Source organism: Oryctolagus cuniculus, chromosome 1 (assembly GCF_964237555.1).
Source record: "Oryctolagus cuniculus chromosome 1, mOryCun1.1, whole genome shotgun sequence".
In the NCBI taxonomy this organism is placed as follows: domain Eukaryota; kingdom Metazoa; phylum Chordata; class Mammalia; order Lagomorpha; family Leporidae; genus Oryctolagus; species Oryctolagus cuniculus.
This window is the reverse complement of record NC_091432.1, coordinates 1,077,161-1,099,454: the sequence shown is the minus strand read 5'-3', so window position 1 is coordinate 1,099,454 and position 22,294 is coordinate 1,077,161. Positions and strand designations below refer to the sequence as shown.

Here is a 22,294-nt window from a genome sequence, read left to right as displayed (position 1 = left end):
AGGCAATGTCTCGGGGACCCGGGAGGGCGCGGGCACGGGCGGGCTGCCGCCGAGGGGCGCCCTTCTGGCGTGGGGGCGTCCTAGGGGAGCAGGCCTGGGATGGGTGGCGGCACCCTAGGGTGGCGGGGCCCGTGCCTGTGCTGCCGAGGGGGTGCCGCTCTCTGAAGGTGAGGGCCGCCGGCCGGCCTTTCCCGGCGCCGCCGCCCCCGCCCGTCCGCTCTGGCCGGGCCTGGCTCCCGGGAGCCGCTGCGGGTCTGCGGTGATGGCTGTTCTGAGCCGCAGGCAGGAAGCCCGGGGCACGGGGGCCGCAGGGGTGCCGGCCTGTGCCGTCGTCTCCTCTGCCTTGGGGTCTCCTCGGCTGCGGCTCAGGTGCGGGCAGGAGCCCCGAGGGCCGCCCTCCTGGAGGGGCGGCCGGGAGTGCGGACGCCCCCCGAGGCGGCGGTGACGACGGCCGGACTGTCCTCGAAGCGCCTCTCTCTGGCCGCTTCCGCCGTCTGACTGGTTTCCTGGGGTTTCTGCTGCCTCTGTGGTCCGATCTGCTGACGACCTCCCCGCCTCCCTGGCAGCTGCGGCCGGGAGGCCAGGGGCCAGGGGGCCTCAGGGCCAGGGCCGGGCTGGGGCGTTCAGACCAGAGCCTGGTGCTGGATGCTGGGTGCTGCCCCGAGAGACCACTCCCTGGCTTGTGAGGAGCTCCTGGGGGTGGCTTTACCCTGACCGCTGTGCCCAGCCACGCCCCCAGGGCCCTGCACACACCCGGCTGTACCCCAGGGCCCTGCACACACCCGGCCATGCCCCAGGGCCCTGCACACACCCGGCTGTACCCCAGGGCCCTGCACACACCTGGCCGTGCCCCAGGGCCCTGCACACACCCGGCCATGCCCCAGGGCCCTGCACACACCTGGCCGTGCCCCAGGGCCCTGCACACACCCGGCCATGCCCCAGGGCCCTGCACACACCTGGCCGTGCCCCCGGGGCCCTGCACACACCTGGCCGTGCCCCAGGGCCCTGCACACACCCGGCCATGCCCCAGGGCCCTGCACACACCCGGCCGTGCTCCAGGGCCCTGCACACACCCGGCCATGCCCCAGGGCCCTGCACACACCCGGCCATGCCCCAGGGCCCTGCACACACCTGGCCGTGCTCCAGGGCCCTGCACACACCCGGCCGTGCTCCAGGGCCCTGCACACACCCGGCCATGCCCCAGGGCCCTGCACACACCCGGCTGTACCCCAGGGCTCTGCACACGTGGATTTCTCCAGCTGCGTTGTGTCCCCAGCTCCTCTCCTGACGCGGCATCAGGGTCTCCGGCCTGCCGCTGGCGCCTCACTGTTTCCATGCGGTTGCTGGGTTGCACGTGTGTTCCCTGCGTTGCCGTCTCTCTGCCTGTGGCATCGACAGTGGCGTTTCTGGAGCCTCTCGTGGCACCAGGCACATGCGCGGTGCTTTGTGGGTCAGAGGCAGTAGGGACACAAGCAGGGTGGGACGTGGCTGGCGTCTGTCATGGCTGGGGCTGGCGCGGGGTCCTCGTTGTGTTTTTATTCTGAGCAGGAGGGTCCTGGGTGGCACGAGAGGCTCCTGTCCCAGCACTGTCGGGGCCAGAGCTGTGTGGGTGGCAGGCGTGTTGTCACCCGTGTGCAGCTGCGCTGGAGCTGGGCCGCCCCGGCAGGGCTGTGGGTGCTGAGGTCAGCGCTGTGGCCCAGGGAGGGGCTGCCGCTGCCCCATCCCAGGCCCCTGCAGGAGCCGCCACTTCCTCCCCTGCGAATGCCAGTGCCCCCCGGTTCTGGCCAGGGCGGCCGTGGCTCTGGGTGGCCCCCGTGGAAGTCTGGCCTGAACTCCCCGGGCCCAGGTGAGGAGGGGCTTGGCAGGCTGGGGGTAGCCCTGGTGTGCAGCCGCCTCCGAGCCACTCCCGTGGGGCCAGAGGAAGTGCAAGGAGGAAGCGGGGGTGTCTGTCCCTGGCCAGCCGCAGGGACAGGAAACGGCGTTTCCCGGAGGGGCTGTGCTCGGAGCGCAAGGTCTGTCTCATCCCAGGGTGACCCGAGGGGGCCTCAGGGCCCTCGCACCGCCATGCACCAAGTGGTGCTGCACCCTCGTGCTCTGCCTGGGTGCCTACAGGCTGGAGCTGCTGGGCTGGCGGACTGGCTCAGGGCAGAGGCCCAGTCAGGGGACCCAGGGACCGCTGGCTCGCGCTGGGCAGGCCGGGGAGCAGGCGCAGCAGTCACAGGGCTGTGGCCCAGTGACCCCTAGGGATGTGGGGGGCACTCCAGGGAGGGGTCAGGGCTGGATCTGGGGGTCTCCAGAAAGGTGGTGTCTTCCTGATGGGCAGCCTGGGGCCCCCTTGGCCTGACATCCCGTTTCCCACCACCCTTCCCAGCCCCCGTCCCAGGCACCCGAATGAGGGCACGTGGCTACGACCATGTGGGGCTGGCGGTGCAGGGACGGCCAAGGCGTGGAAGCTTCCGGGCACGGGAAGCCGGAGCCATGCCTGTGCTCCTCTGCGCTCTCGCCTGGGGAGGGAGGCAGGGGTCCCTGGGGGCGCGGGGCCTCTGGGCCACGCTCTGACACTGGAAGAGGCACTGAGGAGGTGGTGGCCTGGGCAGTGCCCGGGGTCAGCTGCCACCCCTGTCCTGGGTGTGTTTGGTCAGAGGAGAGTTTTCCCCACCTGCGGTGGCCCGGGAGGCGGTGGCCGGGCTCTGGGGTCTGCGCTGTGGCCTGCTTGGTGGTGGCCGCAGGAAGCCCTGGGCGGCCCCTTGCTGCTCCCCTGGGTCCTGCCCTCACGCGGCTTGGGGCAAAGCCGAACCAGAGCCTTCTTGGCTGCCTCAGACGGGCGGGCGGAGGGGTGGCCCCAGAGAAGCGATCGTGCCGTGGGGTCTGGCCGCCCGCTATTCCCCCGGTCTGTGGGTGTTGGAGATTGTTCATCTGAAAGGCAGGGTCAGAGCAGGGGAGCGAGGGGGCCTTCCATCCGCCGGGTTGCTCCCCCAGCCGCGTCTCCCGAGTCGGGCAGCGTCACAGGCACTCGGGCTCCCACTGCCCTGCGGATCACGGTCAGCAGCGGGCCGGGGGTGGTGCTCGCCGGCTCCGGGGAGGGACGGTGCTTGTGGGCAGCGGCTTAGCTCCCTGTGCCGCGTCCTAGTGCCCAACCCGTGAGAGAACAGAGCCGGTGTGCGTGGGCCTGCAGTGCTCAGGAGTGCAGTGTGGCGTCTGCACAGAGCTGGGGGCACCCAGAGTGACCTGCCTTCCAGTCCACTTCCCCACACGCTTGCCCTGGGAACAGAGCGAGCCCAGTGCTCCGCGTGGGAGCCTGGGGCCAGGCCGGCGGCTTGGACCCCCCGGAACGCCCCTCGCCCTCCGGGGACTGAGCCGGCCGCGCCCCGGGGCCCGCGTGCCAGGCTTGGCAGCGAGGGCTGCTTCAGCAGCTCCCCAAGGGTGCGTGAGGTGGGGCCGAGGCCACGGCTGCAGTGGAGGGCCACAGAGGAGGCCTCTCGCAGCAGCAGTGAGGCCGGGCAGCTGGAGCCCGCGGCCTCTGCCCCCTTGCTCCACAGGTGCCGGCCCTGTGCCCCCGTGTCTGGCGGCCGCCCTTCTCCGTCGCCTGCCTCTGGAGTCGTTCCTCCTGAACGCGCTCTCTCCCACAGGCTTCGCACCTGCTGATCCCTCTGGCTGGGCCAGGCCCCCACTTCTGAGAAGCCCTCCCGGATTGCCCTTTCCACGGGCAGTGGGAAGGGTAGGCGGAGCAGGGGTAGGGAAGGGTCCAGTCCCTGTGAGTGAGGGGTGCGTGTCTGGCACCATCCCCCTACGCCCGCCCCAGCAGGCCGATGAGCAAGGTGGTGCCCAGCAGCTGTCCCCTCCTCGGTGGTGTGGCACACTCGTGGCCAGCTGGTCACTCTGTAGCCACTCCCTCTCCTGGGAGGGCTCTGTGGGGGAGGGCAGCGGGGAGAGCAGGGCCAGCTTCCGGGGCAGGCACCTGCTGGTTCTCAGCTTGGCCACAGGGCTCACCAGCGTCTTGCCGGGTCCCTGGGGGCTGCCACCACCTCCAGAGTGCTCCAGTGTGTCTGGGCCCATGCCTTGCACAAAGCGGGCCGTCTGGCGTGCGCCGGGCAGTGGCTGCCCCTGGCCAGTGCGTGCAGGCCGGTGGGTCCCTCGTGCCTGTGGGGATGGGGCAGGAGGTTTCCTGCTGCTGGAGCCCAGACTGCAGCAGGAAAGACTCGGGCTGGACGCGAGGAAGGACTTCCTACTCCTTGCTCCTTTCCTGGGTGTGATTGTCGGCCGCTCCGTTCAGGTCCTTATGTCTGTGAAGCTGAAAGACGCCCCCCGGCCTGGGGCAGGGAAGCCCACAGATGGCCATGTGGCCTGGGCGCGATGCCCCTTGTCAGTGGGAGGGTGGGCCAGGCGCTTCCTCGGGGTGGGGGGAGCGTGTCTGCCCCTCCAGGAGGGGGCGGTGCAGGCCCTGCTGTGGGGTCACTGCGGCTTGCTGTTCCGGCACCTTCTAAATATACCCTCCGAGGGCCGTCTTATCTCGGCCTCGGCCGGGCCCACTGCGCGCAGCCGCGTGCCTACTCCACTGGCGGCCACCAGCACCTACCCAGCCGGCGTGCAGCCGGTGCCCCGCCCTCCTGGCCGAGCCTTGCCCCAGGCCCCTCCTGGAAGGTCACCCTTGGGGTAGGGTTTCCCGAGCGGCTTCCAGGTGGGTGGCTGACCGCCTGGTGCCCTGCACCCTGGGCAGGTCCTGCGGCCTCTCTCGGCTCCCGCTCCTGCAGGGAGGTTCAGAGTGGACAGGAGTGGGCGGGCCCCGTGGTGGAGTGTGTGGATCGCAGCCCCTGGGCGGACACTGCATGCTCCTGGCCCGAGCTTGGTGCCCAGACAGCTCCCTAGACGCCAGCTGTGGGGTTCCAGCTGTGGCCGGGACCGGAGGCTCGCAGGGCGACAGGTGCTCCCAGCACCTGCTGCCCGTTTCTGTCAATAAAGTTTTATTGGACACAGGCATCTCAGCTGAGTAGCTGGAAAACAGGCCAGCAGCCCGGCCCCGCCTCAGACGCTTCCTCTCTGGTCCAGGGGTTGCGAGACCCACTCTGGGCCCCTCCCCTCCCTCTCCTGCTGGGCCTCTGCGGTCAGCCAAGGGCCATCCTGAGAGTTCCTTCCCTTGAGCGCCCCCTAGAGGACTTGGAGTGACTGCAGGGTGCCCCTCCGGGGGCTCACAGAGGTGCCCTGCTGGGGAGTGGAGGACCTGGGGAGAGCGTGGGCCCCCGTGGAGTCCTGCCAGCGGCCGCCTCCCCTGTGCCGGCCTCCAGGCTACAGATGTCACCGCTCGTGTGACGAGAAAGCAGGCTCAGGAAAGCCCCGTGGAAGCGGGGGCATGCAGGCAGGAGAGGCCCCCCAGGCCCGGCTGCCACACGTGGGAGGGGCTGGAGGCCTCCCTGCTGGGGTGTGAGTGTGTGTGTGTGTGTGAGTGAGTGTGGGTGTGATGGGGGCCCTGGCCTATGTGTGTGTGTATGAGTGTGTGTGTGAGAGGGTGTGAGTGTATGTGTGTGTGTGAATGTGGGTGTGACGGGGGCCCCGGCCCAGCGGGATGTCCCCCAGCCCAGCCAGCCTGGACTCCCTGCCCACACACTGCTGGGCCCCGGGGACGTGGGAGCCTTAGTGTGTGTGTGAGTGTATGTGAGTGTGTGTGTGTGAGTGTGTGTGAATGTGTGTGAGTGTGGGTGTGACGGGGGCCCCGGCCCAGCGGGATGTCCCCCAGCCCAGCCAGCCTGGACTCCCTGCCCACACACTGCTGGGCCCCGGGGACGTGGGAGCCTTAGTGTGTGTGTGAGTGTATGTGAGTGTGTGTGTGTGAGTGTGTGTGAATGTGTGTGAATGTGGGTGTGACGGGGGCCCCGGCCCAGCGGGATGTCCCCCAGCCCAGCCAGCCTGGACTCCCTGCCCACACACTGCTGGGCCCCGGGGACGTGGGAGCCTTAGTGTGTGTGTGAGTGTATGTGAGTGTGTGTGTGTGAGTGTGTGTGAATGTGTGTGAGTGTGGGTGTGACGGGGGCCCCGGCCCAGCGGGATGTCCCCCAGCCCAGCCAGCCTGGACTCCCTGCCCACACACTGCTGGGCCCCGGGGACGTGGGAGCCTTAGTGTGTGTGTGAGTGTATGTGAGTGTGTGTGTGTGAGTGTGTGTGAATGTGTGTGAGTGTGGGTGTGACGGGGGCCCCGGCCCAGCGGGATGTCCCCCAGCCCAGCCAGCCTGGACTCCCTGCCCACACACTGCTGGGCCCGGGGACGTGGGAGCCTTAGTGTGTGTGTGAGTGTATGTGAGTGTGTGTGTGTGAGTGTGTGTGAATGTGTGTGAGTGTGGGTGTGACGGGGGCCCCGGCCCAGCGGGATGTCCCCCAGCCCAGCCAGCCTGGACTCCCTGCCCACACACTGCTGGGTCCCGGGGACGTGGGAGCCTTAGTGTGTGTGTGAGTGTATGTGAGTGTGTGTGTGTGAGTGTGTGTGAATGTGTGTGAGTGTGGGTGTGACGGGGGCCCCGGCCCAGCGGGATGTCCCCCAGCCCAGCCAGCCTGGACTCCCTGCCCACACACTGCTGGGCCCCGGGGACGTGGGAGCCTTAGTGTGTGTGTGAGTGTATGTGAGTGTGTGTGTGTGAGTGTGTGTGAATGTGTGTGAGTGTGGGTGTGACGGGGGCCCCGGCCCAGCGGGATGTCCCCCAGCCCAGCCAGCCTGGACTCCCTGCCCACACACTGCTGGGCCCCGGGGACGTGGGAGCCTTAGTGTGTGTGTGAGTGTATGTGAGTGTGTGTGTGTGAGTGTGTGTGAATGTGTGTGAGTGTGGGTGTGACGGGGGCCCCGGCCCAGCGGGATGTCCCCCAGCCCAGCCAGCCTGGACTCCCTGCCCACACACTGCTGGGCCCCGGGGACGTGGGAGCCTTAGTGTGTGTGAGTGTGTGTGTGTGAGTGTGTGTGAGTATGTGTGTGTGTGAGTGTGGGTGTGACGGGGCCCCGGCCCAGCGGGATGTCCCCCAGCCCAGCCAGCCTGGGCTCCCTGCCCACACACTGCTGGGCCCCGGGGACGTGGGAGCCTTAGTGTCCTGTGTGTGGCCGTCCCTGAGTCCCCAGCCCGGGGCTTCTCGGGGCACCTGTGCCAAGGGGCTGTGGCATGTGGACGGGGAGCCGTGGCCGAGGCGCGTCCCTCAGGACTCGGGGAGACTGGCCGGGGCTTGGCTGGCGGCCACAACGGCGGCTCAGGGCTTCTCTTGTCCTGCAGGTTCCTGCTAGGGGACAGCCGTGGGTGTTCAGGGTCTCAGGCTCGCACCGTCTGGCCTGGGGGAGGGGCGGCGAGCAGGGGCCCTGGCCCGCTCTCCCTCCTGGGCAGCACCGCCTGGGGCTGTTTACCACCCCCCAGGGACCTTGCACTGGTGGCGTGGCACGGAGGCCTGCTCTGTCCCGGGTGTGTGCATCGGCCGGTGGGGGCCTGGCCCCTGCCCCGCTCTGTGGCGGTCTCCCTGCCACGCGTGCCTAAGCCCAGGTCCCCGTCTCAGCCGCTCCTCGGCACACAGCCGGGGCTTCGAGGACAGCCTCAGTGGGGTGCGGCCACCGCTGCCGGCCGTGTGCAAAACTTTGCCGTCTTCCTTTCTGGGGCGCCGCCAGCGGGTGGCTGCACACGGCAGGAGTCTCTGAGACCCCCCGCCCCCCCCAGTGCCCTGCCCTCCCCTGCACGGCAGAGCACAGAAGCCGTCCTGTGTGACCTTTGTGTCAGCGCACCTGTCCCCGCCCTGGCCTGCCGCTGGCCCCCGCGGAGGCACCCACGTGGCCGCTGCTCCCTGCACCCAGGCAGTGGCGATATCGCAGTGATGTCCGATAAGGCGCTGGCCGTCCCCTGGGCTGGTTCTCAGGTCCCTCTGCTGCCACGGGGAACAAGGAGGGCATTGTCCCTGGACGGCCCCAGCCCCCTCGGGCACCTGGGCACCGGGGTGCACGCTGTGTGCGGACGCTGCTGCCCAGGCCTCAGCGTCTGTCTCGGAGCAGGGGCTCAGCCCAGGGCGTGGTGGGACCCAGAGACACAGCATTCAGGCCCAAGCCCCTGACCGGCAGGGACCCTGGTGCGGCCTCTCCAAGCTCCCAGCTCTGCCTGGGACAGGAACAGAGCGGCAAATACGATAAAACTCACTTCATGTGGAGCAGAGCGAGGCGGGTTCCACGTTTCTCTCCCAGGCTGGTTAAAGCGTCTACGTATTTGGAGAGCCGCCCGGCCTACCACGTGCCCGACCTCGGGGATGAGTGGCCTGGGCCGCCCGGGGAATTCGCCTCAGTGTGGTCCCGAGGAGGGGTTCCCAGTACACAGCCCGCTCCCGCCTGGCCCTGTGAGGTGGCCCGTTCACTCCAGGTCTTCCTGGCCGAATCCTCCCCTCCTGGGCCGGGCTCGGGCATAGGCCCTGGTGGCAGTGCCTTGCCCACCTGGGTCCCTGTGTCGCCTGAGCCAGCCCAGCAGGCAGGGGGCCTCTCGGTCCACGCCACAAATCCTGGCTGCTCTTGCTGTTTGCTGGGGGCCTGCCCCGGCTTGTGTCCCCTGGCTCTGCTCCCGCTGAGGCCACCCCAGTGGCCAGCATGCCCTTGTGCCAGCGTCCCCGTGATGCGTGCAGAGGATCAGTGTCACCTGTTTCACTGCTGGCTGGGTGCGTGGTGGCGGCGCCTGGTCCCCAGGGCACTTCCTGGTGTTGGGCCGGCGTCGGTTCCCATGGGGCCCTGGCCGGTGGTTTTGGCCATATCTTTGTGGGGAGCAGGCTGAGAGCTTCGGGGCATAGTCGTGGGCCCAGCCCTTGCCAGGAGCCCTGTGAGGGAGTGGCTGTAGGTGCTGAATTCTGTCGTGGGAAAGCCGAGGCCAGGAGCTGCCTGGGCCCTGTGGCCATGCAGGGGCAGCCGGTAGGCTGCACGTCCCTTTGTGCAGTGCCCGCCCTGCCCCAGCTGTGCCCGGTGGGCCTGGGGAGCGCATGGTGGCACCTCCTGCCCCGGTGGCGCCTGCTCTTCCTCTTGGCCCGGCCAGGCTGTAGCTGCTTCTGCTTCCCTGCCCCGTAGTGAAAGCACACACTGGGAGGATTAGCCCTGGCTGCCCCGCACGGGAGCCCCGGGGGGAGGGATGGCTGGGCAGCGCCAGTGTGCACCCAGGTCGGGGCTGGCCGAGCCGGTTGCCATGACCACACGGTGCTGCTGTGCCCCCAAGGTTGGGCTGGGTGCTTCGTCCAGCCCGCAGGCGCTCCTCGGTCCGCGGTGTGGCAGAGTCCCTGCCAGCCTGAGCAGACCGTGCTGGGCCAGGTGGGCAGTAGGCAGCAGGTCCCAGCCGTGACTCCTGTGCGTCCAGCACGCGATGGGGGTGGGAGGGGCCGGCCTCTCAGCCTGAGGGGCAGCCGTCCTGTGGGGGTCTGTGAGGGGCCTCCGGCGGGACAGGTGTGGCTGGGCCTGTGCAGAGAGCGGGAGGAGCCGGCTGGTCTGGGGCCCAGGGTGGGGAGGGGGAGAGCAGAGTGGTGTGGAGTAGAGCGCTGGGACCCCGCCCTGCAGGTGGATCTGACGGGCAGGTGAGGGGGGACCCCTGCAGCAGAGGGTGGGGGTGGGGAGGGAATCAGGACGTTGGTGCTGGGGGCCCTCAGGGGCCTGGGGGGGCCTCGGAGCCCCACCTGCCCCAGGGAACTCGACACGGGGCAGTGTGAGTGGGACGGGCAGGGGCTGCTTGCAGGGAGGGGCCCAGCCTGTGGGGAGAGTGGGGGCTCTGGCCCACGGGGTCCCTGCATGGGGCTTTCTCGGGTCCTCGGGACTGTGGGGCAGCCCCCTGCTGCTCTGGCCCTGGGACCACACTCAGCCAGGGAGTTGGAGCCTCGGGAAGGGGCGGGCTGGGGGGGCCCCTTATCTCTGGCTGCGGCAGGATCAGAGCTCAGACAGCCGGGCCAGGCCCGGGGTGGGGCGTGCTGCGCCTTCCCTTTGATGGCCCCAGAGGGGGGGCAGCAGCCATGCCCTGCAGCCTCAGGATCCCCACCGGTGGTGCCTGGCGGGGGCGGGGAGCTGGCTGCTGTGCCGGCGTCGCCAGGCGGCCTTCCCCCGGCCCTTGGAAGCGTATGCGCGCTGCTTGGGGGGGAAGGGAGGCACGCAGACATTGGCAGCTCTAGCACCGTCCAGGTCCGGAGTACTCCGTCCCTCTGCCACTGGGTCACTCGGTGCCGTTCAAGTCTAGAACGTTCCGCCATTGTGACCGCTGTCTCGGTCATTCTGAAGGCCATTGGGGTCTAGAACAGCCCCCCACTGACTGCTGTCTGGGTCTAGAACATTCTGTCACTCTGAACGCTGTGCAGGTCTAGAATGTTCCGTCATTCTGACTGCTGCCGGGTCTGGAACATCCATCCCGGTGGAGGGAGCCACACCGGTGGCCGCCTGCTTTCTGTGTCTGGAGGGGCGGCGGGGGCGCATGCCAGGTCCCTCCATGGGGCTCAGTCCCCCTGACGGCTGGGGCAGCTGGGTGCTGGGTGCTGCGCGAGCTGACCGCCACGCCCTGCTGCCTTGCAGGTTCCTCATCGTCCTGGTCTGCCTCATCTTCAGTGTGCTGTCCACCATCGAGCAGTATGCCACGCTGGCCACGGGCACCCTCTTCTGGATGGTACGTAGGCGCTGGGGGACCAGTGAGGCGGGGGCAGCTGGCCCTGGCCGCGCCTACGCTGTGGCGCCCCTGATGCTGGAGGCCTCCTGACCCCCACGTGTGCCAGGCTATGGGGCCGTGCCTGACAGTCAGGGAGGGCGGAGGGAGGAGCGTGCCTGCGTGGTTCCAGAGGGCTTCCTGGAGGAGGCAGCTCCTGAGAAAGGAGGAAGGACCGGGGGTCCTGGCACACAGCTGCTCCCACCCCGGTCACCCCGTGTCCACCAGTGTCCCTTCACCGTCCCAAGCCGCCAGCCCAGCACACCTCCCTGCCCTTGCGCCGGCCGCCGAGACGTCCCCTCCCTCGCGGCCCTGGGCCTGGTTGCCGTCCGGCTGGGCCCCGCGCGACCCCGGCTGTGGGGCCGTGAGTTCTGAGCTCATCTTTCTTTGCTTGCTGCTGGATTCGGGGCCGTGGGTGCGGGGTGGGAGAACCCGCCCTGCCCTTCCGGCTGCTCTGTGGCTGCGTGGCCGGCGCCGGGCACCCTGTGCTGTCGCGGCCTCGGCACCGTTGGTTTGTGCCCTGCTGTGCCCCCCCATCCCCATGCATTCTGGGTCCGCTCGCCCGGCCCCAGCAGGGAGCCCTGTCTGGGGAGGTGGCTGAGCCCCAGGGGCATCGCGGGAGGGGAGTGGCCACCGCGTGGCCCAGGTGTCCGTGTTGCTGGGTCCTTCCCCCCCCCCCCCGCCGTAGCCGTGCGCGTGGCAGGGCGGTGGGCACTTCCAGGGCTGGGCTGCGTACTCTCCATCTGCTCGGCACAGGCGACACCAGGTGCTGGTGTCCCCAGGGACGCCGGCTTCTTTCTCTCTCCCCCTCCCTCCCTCCCTCCCTCCCTCCCTCTCTCTCTCTCTCTCTCTCTCTCTCTCTCTCTCGTCGGGCTCGTGCTCACCCAGGTTCCAGGGTCCTTGCAGTTCGGGGCTCATGGTGGGCAGTGGCCCCACAGCATGCGTTCCCCTCCCCCCATGGGCCCCGCTCCCTGAGCAGCCTTCAGGCCCCCAGCTGGGTCAGCGCCCAGTGGGCGAGTGGCCCTGCGTGTGCGCCTGGACGGCGGCAGTCCTGACACGCGCTCCTCCGTGGGGCTGGGGCTCAGGGCCTGGGCCTGGAGCCGGGCTGCACGACCCCCCCCAGGCTCCGTGTGTGCGTGTGTGGTTGTGCGTTGGTGTATGCACACGTGGCTGTGCGTGCACCTCTGTGTACACAAGCACATGTGTTCTCACAGCAACAATGCATGGCTATGCAACTCGGTGCGTGTGCACACGTGTGGTGGCGTGTGCATCTGGGTACATGCATGTGTGTCACAGCATGGCAGTGTGCGCGGGTGGCTTTGCATCCACATGTGGGCGCATGCACGTACAAGTAGCTCGTGCATCTGCATGTAGTCCGCGTACGTGTGTTTACAGGGATGTGCACGTGTGTGGCTAGCTGTGTCCGTGTGCACACGTGGCAGCATGCTCACATGCAGCTGTGAACGCACACGGGGGATGCACGTGTTTGTACAGCGTGTTTAAGCTTGCGTGTGTAGGAATGTGAGTGGGAAGTTTGTGTGCACATGTGTGTGTGTTTTGGCCACACGTGGTCTGTACTGATGTGTTGACACAGCACATGTGCATGGGTGTGTGGCGTGTGTAAGTATGTGGCCACACCTGTTTTGTTCAGCTCGGATCTGGGACAGCTGCTCCCTTAGCCCAGGGCCTTGGGTCGTCCCCCTGCTCTGATGCCTTGGGGCTCCCGGGGATGACAGGAGCCCCCAGCTGTGGGGGCTGGGGACAGCTGGGGGCTGTGGGCTCCGAGGGCCCCAGGTTCAGGGCTAGGCAGGGCCTGTCTCTTGGTCCTGGTGCAGTGGCCCGGGGAAGGCTCACATACAGACCCAGCTCACAAGGACCCCCTAACCTGTGCCCTGAGCTCCGTGTGCCCCTGGCAACATGGACATACAGGGCTCCGAGGTCCCTGTGTGGAGTGTGTACCCCAGGCCCTATGACACGTGGTACAGACGGCCAAGGGAACACTCCCCCTCCCGCTGTGGGAGTGGCAGGCCCCGGTGGCTGAGGCCTCCTGTCCCCAGGTGTCGTGGCTCGGTGCAGAGAGGTAGCCCAGGGGCCGGGCAGTGGCTGGGGGCTCCTCCTCAGGCCCTGGCAGCCCCTGCTGGCCATTGCCTCCTGCTGTGGAACCTGACATCTGTGGGGACTGCCTGCCCCCTGGTGGCCATTCTCTGAACTGCAGCCGCTATGTCCTGGGCTCCCTCACCCCTGGCCCCAGGGCCTGGGTGCTGCGGAGGCGGAGTCCCCGCCCCACGTGGCCCTCAGAACCGTTCCTCCCTGGGGAGGTGGCCACAGCGGCCTCCCGCCTGCCCCCCCACCGTGCTCCTCCAGCCCCCCCCACTCCCACACAGCAGTTGGGGGGAAGAGGATCCTGAAACAAACGTGGATCCCCCAGAAGCTGCCCTCGTGCTCTGGGGTTCTGGGGTGAGCTCTGGCCTCGAGCCCTGGCCCCCTCCGTGGCCCCCAAGCTTCCTTTGCACACACTGCATGCAGCCGGCTGGCTCTGGTGCGTTGTGGCACTGGCTTCCTGTCAGGCTGTGGCGTGCGCCCTCCCTGACCCGTGTCTGTCACTCCTCTGCCCCGAGCCCTGTGCCTCCCTTGCTTAGTGGCATGGCACGCTCCCTGAGAGTGGCCACACTGCCCACACCCAGCGGGCTGCTTGCCTGGCCTCAGACATCCCTCCTGGCTGCCCCTGCAGGGGCGCTCCTGTTGCTGTGCGGCCGTGGGCCTCGGTTTCCCCACCTGTGGCACAGGGGAGTCGAGGAACAGCCTCAGACTTTGCCCCTCCCTTCAGCTGTGCCAGGCGTTGGGGTCCGGCCTGGGACCCTGAGATTGGTTTGGCTCTGCAGGGACAAGGAGGGTTTCCCGGGGGGAGGGTTGGGGCAAGGACGGAGCTGGGTACCTGCTGGGGGGCCCGAGACAGGACGGGACCCCTCCCCCTCGCAGCTCACAGCCTCAAGGGGTGGGTGAGCGCAGGACCCTGGCTCGTGGTTTAGAAGCTCGGGGGTGGGGTCCTAGCAGGGAGCAGGTTGGCTGGGGTGCGATCTAGGGCTCAGGTCCCTGGGGGGTGAGAGCGCCAGCCGGCCCCAGACAGGGAGAGTGGGACAGAGCCGGCCTCGGCTGCAGGGACACCAGGGGGCGCCCTTGTCACGTGCAGCCTGGAGCTGCTGGCCCAGTGCAGGGGTGCTGAGCGGGGATCCTACACCACAGGCTTGGGGAGCCCCCGTGGGCCAGAGTAGGGGTCCCACATTCATGGGGGAGGGGTCAGCCCCCAAGAGCTCCGTGGCCCCTCCTGCTCCGTGCACCTGGCTCTGCGGTGCCGAGCGCTCTGGGCGGCCACGCGGGGATCCAGGCATGTGTGTGGGTCTGAAGAAGCCATCTGGGAGGAATCTTGCCGGGCTGGGGGCACAGCCTGAGGTCCGCTCGGCCTGCCGCTGGCCTGTGGCCGCCCGGGGAAGGTGGCTGCCGCCGGTGCCGAGTCCGGAGGAGACTGTTCACACGCGTGTGTGCATGGGCGTGCCTGTCCTGGGAGTGTGTTCCTGGTTTCGGGCGGCCTTCCTGTCTCCCAAGGCCTGCTGCTGGTGGGGGGCCCCCTCCTCTGCAGCATGAGACCCTGCCCCAGGCCCAGGTGAGGGGCTGGTTTTGTCTGGGTCCTACACAAAGACCCGCGACAGGGCGCCCCACGTCCCCGGCCTGGGGGCGGCCCGGAGGCCTGGGGGATGAGGTCATCGCTCCAGGCTTCCTCCCTGGGCCCCGCCGGCCGTCGCTGACCCAGCCCTCCCGCCAGCTGGATCCTCGGCGCCCCGCTGCCCCTCAGCCCAGGGCCCGGCCCTCACGCTCTGGGCCTCTCCTTCCCAGCAGCCACGTGAGACCCTGTGGGGCCTTGGGGGGCCCTCAGCCCTGCTGGGTCCCTCTTTCCTGTGGAACAAGGTCGGGCTCTGTCCTCGGGCCCCTGGGCCCCCGGGCCCCAGCCCCGGCCCCTGCAGCTCCCGCCAAGCACACCCTCCGCTGCCAGCTCTTCCTGGCGCCAGACCCAGTACCTGCCGTGGCGGCGTCTGGGGTCGCGTGGGCCCCAGGCTGACCTGGAGCCTGCGCGTGCGGTTGGCTGAGCCCCCGCGCCATCTCCCCTCCTGCAGGGCCCAAGCTTGGGACCGGCGGGTGGCCCAGGTTTTCCACGACAAACCCCAGGTCTCTTCCCTCCTGGCCCCTGCCCGGCTGGTGGACTTGGTCCCCCGTGGCCGTGGGGACACCTGCTCCCCTCTCTGGGCTCTAGGGCTCCTGGGAGGAAGTTCCCTCCCCACACAGAACCATGACCTCAGTCCCCTCGTCCCTGGCATGCAAGAGCCCCCACCAGGCTGTCCACGGCCTCCCATGGCAGGAGCTGGCCTCACCCAGTGCCCAGCTTCCTGCGTGTGTGCAGCAGCGCCTACTATGTGCCAGGCCTCAGGCTCAGTGAGTGTGGGGGCTGCTGCCCGGCCAAGCTGGGGTAATCTGCAGGCACGAGCGCCCCGAAGGAGTCCCGCCTGTCTGCCCACCCCTGGGAGGCAGGGGCGTCGGCCTGTGCACTGAGGTCTGGGCTGCTGTGGGGGCAGGGGCTGAACCACAGTGGACACCTACTACAGGGAACCTGGGGGGCAGGTGGTAGCACGGAGGGGTGGGCCCGAGCCAGGACAGCCGTGACAGGCGAACATGGGGCTCCCTTGGGGGGTCGCAATCTAGAAGCCCAGTGCATGGTGGACCCCCAAGGCCACAGGGATGGCCAGCCCTTGCCCAGGGAGTGAATGGTGAGGACCCTTGGCCACGTTTGGGCTCTCGGCCGGGCTGGGAGTGTTGAAGGACTTTTAGAAGTTTCCTCCACACTGAACCGCAGTGGAGACAAAAGCCCCCCCGCCCCCACCGCTGAGCCCACGAATCGAGGAGTGCGGGAGGTGGGCACTGGGGTTCTGCCTGCAGACAGGCAGGTGCCAGGTGGTGCGCAGGCAGCCAACAGGGGCTGAGCAGCTTGGGAGCCCGGGACGGGCACAGCTGGGCCTCAGGCTAGGAGGTGTGTTTTTGCTTTTTAAGATTTTTGAAAACGTGTTTATCTGGAAGAGAATGGGTGCACGCCTGTCTGCTGGTTCCCTCTCCAAACGCCCTCGACAACCAGGCTGGGCCAGGCTGCATCCAGGAGCTGGCGCCTCAGCCCAGGTGCCCTGCGTGGTAGCAGGGGCCCGATGCCCTGAGCTATCAGCTGCCGCCGTTAGGGCACATGGGGACAGGAAGCGGGACTTGGAAGCAGAGGTGGACCTGAACCCGGGTTCCCTGGCATGAGATGGGGACGTCTCGGCCGCTGGCCACTGGCTGCCCCAGCGACCTTTCAGTCCTGCCGGAGCCCTGTGGGCCGGGGACTTCCTGGCACAGGTCAGGCGTCAGGCCCGCCCTCTACAGGCCACGGGGAGCAAGGTTTGACCACCAGCAGCCACTTGGCTGTTGGAAAACCAGCTGCATGGGGCCTGCACTCTGCTGTAGCCGTGGGGTGCTGGCATCCCATATGGGTGCCGGTTCGAGTCCCGGCTGCTCCACTTGTGATCCAGCTCCCTGCTAATGCACCTGGGAAGGCAGTGGAAGATGGCCCACGTGCTTGGGCCCCTGTACCCCCATGGGAGACCTGGAGGAAGCTCCTGGCTTCAGATCGGTGCAGCTCCAGCTGATGCAGCCATATGGGGGGTGAACCAGCGGATGGAGGACCTCTCTCTCTCTCTGACTCTCTCTCTGTCTCTCTCTGTCTCTCTCTGTCTCTGTCTCTGTCTCTCTGTCTCTGCCTCTGTCTCTGTCTCTGCCTTTCTGTAACTCTGCCTTTCAGATAAATAAGTAAATCTTTTTTCCTTTTTAAAAGCTGTGCACATACGTGAGCCTCCGTGAGACAGTGGCGTGGAGGCTGCTTCCGTGACACAGCTGCCTGATGGAGGGACACAGACGGCAGCCCGTGCCGCAGGGCATGGCCTGAGGCCCGCGCTCCCAGGGTGGCAGGGCTGCGGCGCGCTGGGGCTGCGGCTCGTAGCCTGCCAACCTCCCCTGCTCTGCCGCCTCCTTCCTCACGTACCGTGTGCCCGGTGTCGGTCTGTGCGAAGGATGCCGGCGGACTGGCTCCAGCATGACCTCCCCTGCACAGACCCTGTCTCCAAAGCCCCACATGTGGGTTTAGGAACAAAACGGTGCAGCCGTAACCCTGGCCGTCCGCGGACGCCGTAACCGCAGCCCTCAGCCTGGCTGCCTGTTGTGTGACTGGAGTTCCGTGGGCACCGGGCCACGTGCGCTCGTGGGCGTGGTGTCTCCGGCTGCCTTGCTGAGGCAGCTCCAGCAGCCAAGCCCGTGGCCCACGGGCGGTGCATGCTCCGGGTGCGGCCTCACCGTGCAGGGCGTCCCCATGGCTGTAGCTGTGGACAGCCCTGGGAAGGCCCCTGGGGCCATGCTGCCCCGCGGGGCTGTCACTCCCTCTTCCCAGAGGTTTTGGTTGCAGACTGTGGCCATGAGCTGGGCTCCCTGTTCTGGAATGGTCCGAGAGCACACTGGGGACCATGTGGCCCTTTACCCCTAGAACGAGGGCCTTGTCACCTGTCCCCGATTTCTCTCCCTGCTGGGCTGACCTTCCCTTCGTGGTCTCCCGCTGGGGTTGGGGGGCTGGGGTGGACGTGGCAAACTGGGGATGGTGCCTTGACCTGGGGCGTCCACGTGGGGCCGAGTTGGGAGCCGGGACATGGCTGACACCCTGGCCGGGTCCCCTGTCCCTGGACCGAGGCTCGTGGGGCCTGGGTTGGCCACCATCCTGCCTGGAGGCAGCTGTGTGCGAGGGGGACAGCTGGCGTTCCTGCACGCGGGGCCTGTGCTCTGCAGACAGCCGTGAAAATGAGACGGGTCGGCTGCTACCGGAACATTCCCTGAGCACAGGGGCCGCGTGGTGAAGCCCGTTCTGCAACAAAGACCCCCTCTGTGAGGCCGACGCCCAGGCCAGGATTGTTGTCTGTCCAGACCCTGGCAGGGGGAGGGGCTGGGCTGGATGCTAGAGAGTTCTGGAACCTTCTGGAAAATTGGGGAACCCAATGCCGTACGAGTGGTTTGCGAGAACTGGGTTGGGATTTGGGGGCCACCAGGCAGGGAGTGGATGGGAGACAGCTGGGGTAGGGGTGCCTGCTCCCCAACTTTCCCACCAGGAGCCCCTGCTGCAGATCTCTCCCAGGCGCTACTCCCTGAAGGAAGAGGGCTAGGGTCCTGCCATGTGCCTGCCGGGGAGTCCTGTGGGCCCCAGTGCGCTGGCCGCTGCAGATCCACTGGGCAGCTAGGGGCCCTGCTGGCTGCCCCCCTGCCTGTGCTCTGCTTCCAGCATGGACGCCTGGGGCACGTGCAGAGGAGGGGGCAGGCTCCTGGCAGGTCGATGCCCGCTGTCCACTGTCTCGGCTGTCACCTGCGGGCTGTGTTGCCTGTGGGCCACAGACCCAGCTTCCTGGAGCCCCGCCCGCCCCAGGGAGTGACCTGCGGGGGTGTGGGCCCAGGGCCTTGTTTCCCACTGTGTGTTGGCGCACGCTGGTGCCTGCTCACCTGGGTGGGTGTGCGTGTGCACGTGTGTGTCTGCCCACACTCCCTTCTCTTCCCTGCTGCTCTCAGAGTTCATGATTCAGCTGCAGGCACAGTCGCCACTCGTGGGCTAGGGGGGCGGTGCATGGGGTGGGACCGCGGCCCAGCAACAGGGCCTTTGTGGGAAGTGACGGTGGCCCGTCTTCAGGGGCCTCAGGCTGCGGGGAGAAGGGGTCCCCACGTGGGCCTTTGTTCTCCGTGGTGTGTGAGGGGCGGCCTCCCGGGGCCCCGAGGCCCAGGACAAAAGTCAGTGCTGGGGCTGGGGCCGCCTGCTGTGGGCGCGGGCCGCTGCCTCGGGCTTAGTGGGATTAGAGTGTGCCGGCCTGGGACAGGTGTCTCCTTTATGCTCGGGGCTGGAGCGAGCCTCGCCAGGGAGAGCCACGTTGGGCGGGGGCTCGGGTCAGGGTTTTGTCAGGTCCTTGTTTTCACATCTGACCCGGCCAGCTGGAGGGCCTTGCTTTAAGCACGGGGTAACAGCTGACATAACATCCCGGGGACGGCTGAACGGCCGGGCCTGGCACCCGCACTCCACTGGGGCGCCCTGGGGGCTGCCCGGGGGGGAGTCGTTGGGGATAATAGCCCGGGCTGCGGCGCGGGGCGCGGCTGGCCTGCGGGTCTGCCAGCTGTCCCACCCCATGGGCAGGGGCCTGCGGAGGGGGCTGGGCAGGTGCCAGAGTGCTCCCCCGCCCCCACCCAGGGCGCTTCTCAGCCTCCCCAGACGCCCTGGCGGGGGGGGGGCAGGCACGCTGGGCAGCACCCAGGTCTCCCCAGACCCCTGCTGGGCTGGTGGCATCTTGTGCTGGATTCTTGGGGTCCCAACTGCAAAGCAGGGGTGGCCAGGGATCCTGTGTGGAGCCCGTGGGTCCCTGGGCCAGGGGCTACTCTGCATGCCTGTCTGGAGGAATGGGCTTTGGCCTCTGGGGGCTGTGGGGTTGTGGCCATTGGGGGCGGTGCCTCTCCCCACACAGGCAGGGCCCCTGGGCACCCGAGAAGGTGTGCCTTTGGCCTTTGCAGCCTGGCTTCCTTGGGCGGAGACCTTGGCCCAGAGCCTCGGCCCAGGGGTCCCGCTCTGAACCTTGGTTGTGACCAGGAGACTGAGGAGCAGGTGGAAGACACTGGGAGACGTGTGGACACACAGCGTGGACGTGTGCAGGGCACCAGGTGCATGCAGGGATAGATGTGTGTGAGCGGGCCCGTGGCACACATGCAGGGACGCCTACAGGCAGATACATGGTACACACGTGGGGACAGTGTGGCGCTCTCAGTCTGCCTGGAGCTGGGGCCCGGTGCAGTTGGCTATGATCTGGCCAGTTTCCGAGCTCCGTGTGCCAAGGGGAACTCGTGCATTAAGACCACGTGTGCTGGGCACTGGGGATGGCGCGCGTCCTGTCCTCCTGTGAGGTTCTTGAGCTGGGCCTAGGCCAGCTGGGGAGAGTTGAGGCCGATGGCCAAGTTTCCTTCAGGGTGGGGACCAGGCAGGGGTCCGTTTGTTGTTCGTTTCCCTAGGCCCCATGGTTGCTAGGGTCTAGGATGAGCACTGAGCTCCAGTGACCTGTTCTCCCAGGGTGCCGCTGGCGGGACTTCGAGCTGCGTGTCCACTCAGTACGTGGTGTGCCTCATGGCCAGCCCCAGCTGACTGGGGGGTTAAGTGAGGACGGCCAGGAGACCCCTGGGTCCTGGGGAGATGCCTTTTGTCCCGGGAGCTGGGAAAAAAGGAGGGTGTCTCTCTCCTTTGGCTCCACTGGGGCCAAGGCTGGGCCCTTCCTGGACGGCTCCTGAGCCCCTGGGCCTCCCTCGTGAAGAGGTGGCATTGAGGCTGCAGGTGTGGGACCCCTGGTTGTCGTGGGCTGTGCCCGAGAGGAGTCAGGGAGACTCCCCAGGAGACCCCGGGAGACTCCAGGAGGTGATGGGCCTCCAGGCCCCACAGCTGAGCTGGCGGCTGCCTCCTGGCCGACGTGGAGTGGCAGGTGGGGTTGGGTGTGGAGGAGGGGCCGCAGTCCCCAGCACAGTGCACCGGCCCCACGCGGCCGCTGCCGGAACCTCAGCTGCACCGTTCTCACTTCAGAAGCAAAGCTCCGTGCTCTCACAGAGCCCCAGGCTCACCACACGTGGCTGTGTGTGGACACGCCCATGCCGAGAACCGTCCCGATGGCCAGCATGGCGAGCCCATGCTTCACCTCTGCCTCACCCCTGCGAGTGTCCCTATGCCCTCGCCCCCACTCAGGTGCCCGCTGACCTGCCTGCTGCCAGACACTCATGGTCTTCCAGAAGGTCATGGAAAACATACATTATGAGAAATTTTCTTCACCAAAATGAACTTAGCCTTTAATTCCATTCTTGCACAGGCTTTTAAAAGATCTATATGTTTGAAATGCAGAGTTAGGTCTTCCATCTGCTGGTCCACTCTCCAAATGGCTACAGCGACTGGGGCTGAGCCAGGCGTTCCGCACAGGTCTCTCACTGGGTGCAGAGGCCCGAGCACTCGGGCCGCCCTCTGCTGCTTTCCCAGGGGCATTAGCAGGGAGCTGGTTGTCAGGTGTGCCCGTCGCCCGTTCCCCTTTGTGGCTGAGTGATGCTCTGGCACGGGCCGCAGTCTGGATGCAGCCACGTGCCGATGGCTCTGTGGCAGGGAGGTCTTTGTGAGCAGTCCATTTCCTTTTCCTCTCCCAGGGTGGTTCCTAGGGACGGAGCGGCTGGGCGACTAGGAACGCGGCCGTTCCACCGTGAGACGGGCAGGCTGCTCTCTGAGGAGGCGGTGCCCTGCGAGGTGAAGTGAGCTGGGGCGCAGCCGTGTGCGCAGCCCGTGCGTGGGGTGGCTGGTGTTCACGTGGCTTTGCCGAGCTGCAGTGGCAGTGCCCTGGGTCTTCCCACAGCGCCCCTGCCCTCCTGGGCTCTCCCGCAGCGCCCCTGCCCACATGGATCCTCCCGCAGCACCCCGCCCTCCTGGGCTCTCTCCCACAGCGCCCCTGCCCTCCTGGGTCCTCCCGCAGCACCCCGCCCTCCTGGGCTCTCCCACAGCACCTCTACCCTTCTGGGCCCTCCCACAGCACCCCTGCCCTCCTGGGCTCTCTCCCACAGCGCCCCTGCCCTCCTGGGTCCTCCCGCAGCACCCCGCCCTCCTGGGCTCTCCCACAGCACCTCTACCCTTCTGGGCCCTCCCACAGCACCCCTGCCCTCCTGGGCTCTCTCCCACAGCGCCCCTGCCCTCCTGGGCTCTCTCCCGCAGCACCCCGCCCTCCTGGGCTCTCCCGCAGCGCCCCTGCCCTCCTGGGCTCTCCCACAGCGCCCCTGCCCTCCTGGGCTCTCCCACAGCGCCCCTGCCCTCTTGGGCCCTCCCACAGCACCCCTGCCCTCCTGGGCTTAGCACCCCACCCTCCTGGGCTCTCCCACAGCACTCCTGCCCTCCTGGGCTCTCCCACAGCATCCCTGCCCTCCTGGGCTCTCCCGCAGCACCCCTGCCCTCCTGGGTCCTCCCGCAGCGCCCCTGCCCTCCTGGGTCCTCCCGCAGCGCCCCTGCCCTCCTGGGTCCTCCCGCAGTGCCCCTGCCCTCCTGGGCTCTCCCACAGCACCCCTGCCCTCCTGGATCCTCCCGCAGTGCCCCTGCCCTCCTGGGCTCTCCCACAGCACCCCTGCCCTCCTGGGTCCTCCCGCAGTGCCCCTGCCCTCCTGGGCTCTCCCGCAGTGCCCCTGCCCTCCTGGGCTCTCCCACAGCACCCCTGCCCTCCTGGGTCCTCCCGCAGTGCCCCTGCCCTCCTGGGTCCTCCCGCAGCACCCCTGCCCTCCTGCCCGCCATCCTGGGCTCTCCCACAGCACCCCTGCCCTCCTGGGTCCTCCCGCAGTGCCCCGCCATCCTGGGCTCTCCCGCAGCGCCCCTGCCCTCCTGGGTCCTCCCACAGTGCCCCTGCCCTCCTGGGTCCTCCCGCAGTGCCCACCATCCTGGGCTCTCCCACAGCACCCCTGCCCTCCTGGCTCTCCTGCTAGTGCGTTTCGCTGCA

General features: G+C 68.1%; 1 protein-coding gene across 4 annotated transcripts in view; it reads left to right on the top strand.

Moving 5' to 3' along the window:
• Positions 1–22,294, top strand: part of KCNQ1 (potassium voltage-gated channel subfamily Q member 1) — a 275,100-nt gene that overhangs the window by 33,230 nt on the left and 219,576 nt on the right. For 2 of the 4 annotated variants that reach the window (XM_070058232.1, XM_070058251.1), the window contains exon 2: positions 10,529–10,619. The exons of 1 other annotated variant lie outside the window; for it this stretch is intronic. In XM_070058232.1, coding sequence (XP_069914333.1) covers positions 10,529–10,619 — 91 coding nt within the window. Of the gene's footprint in view, positions 1–10,309; positions 10,438–10,528; positions 10,620–22,294 lie in introns of those variants that run through there. One more of the 4 variants, XM_070058276.1, reaches the window with a different exon arrangement.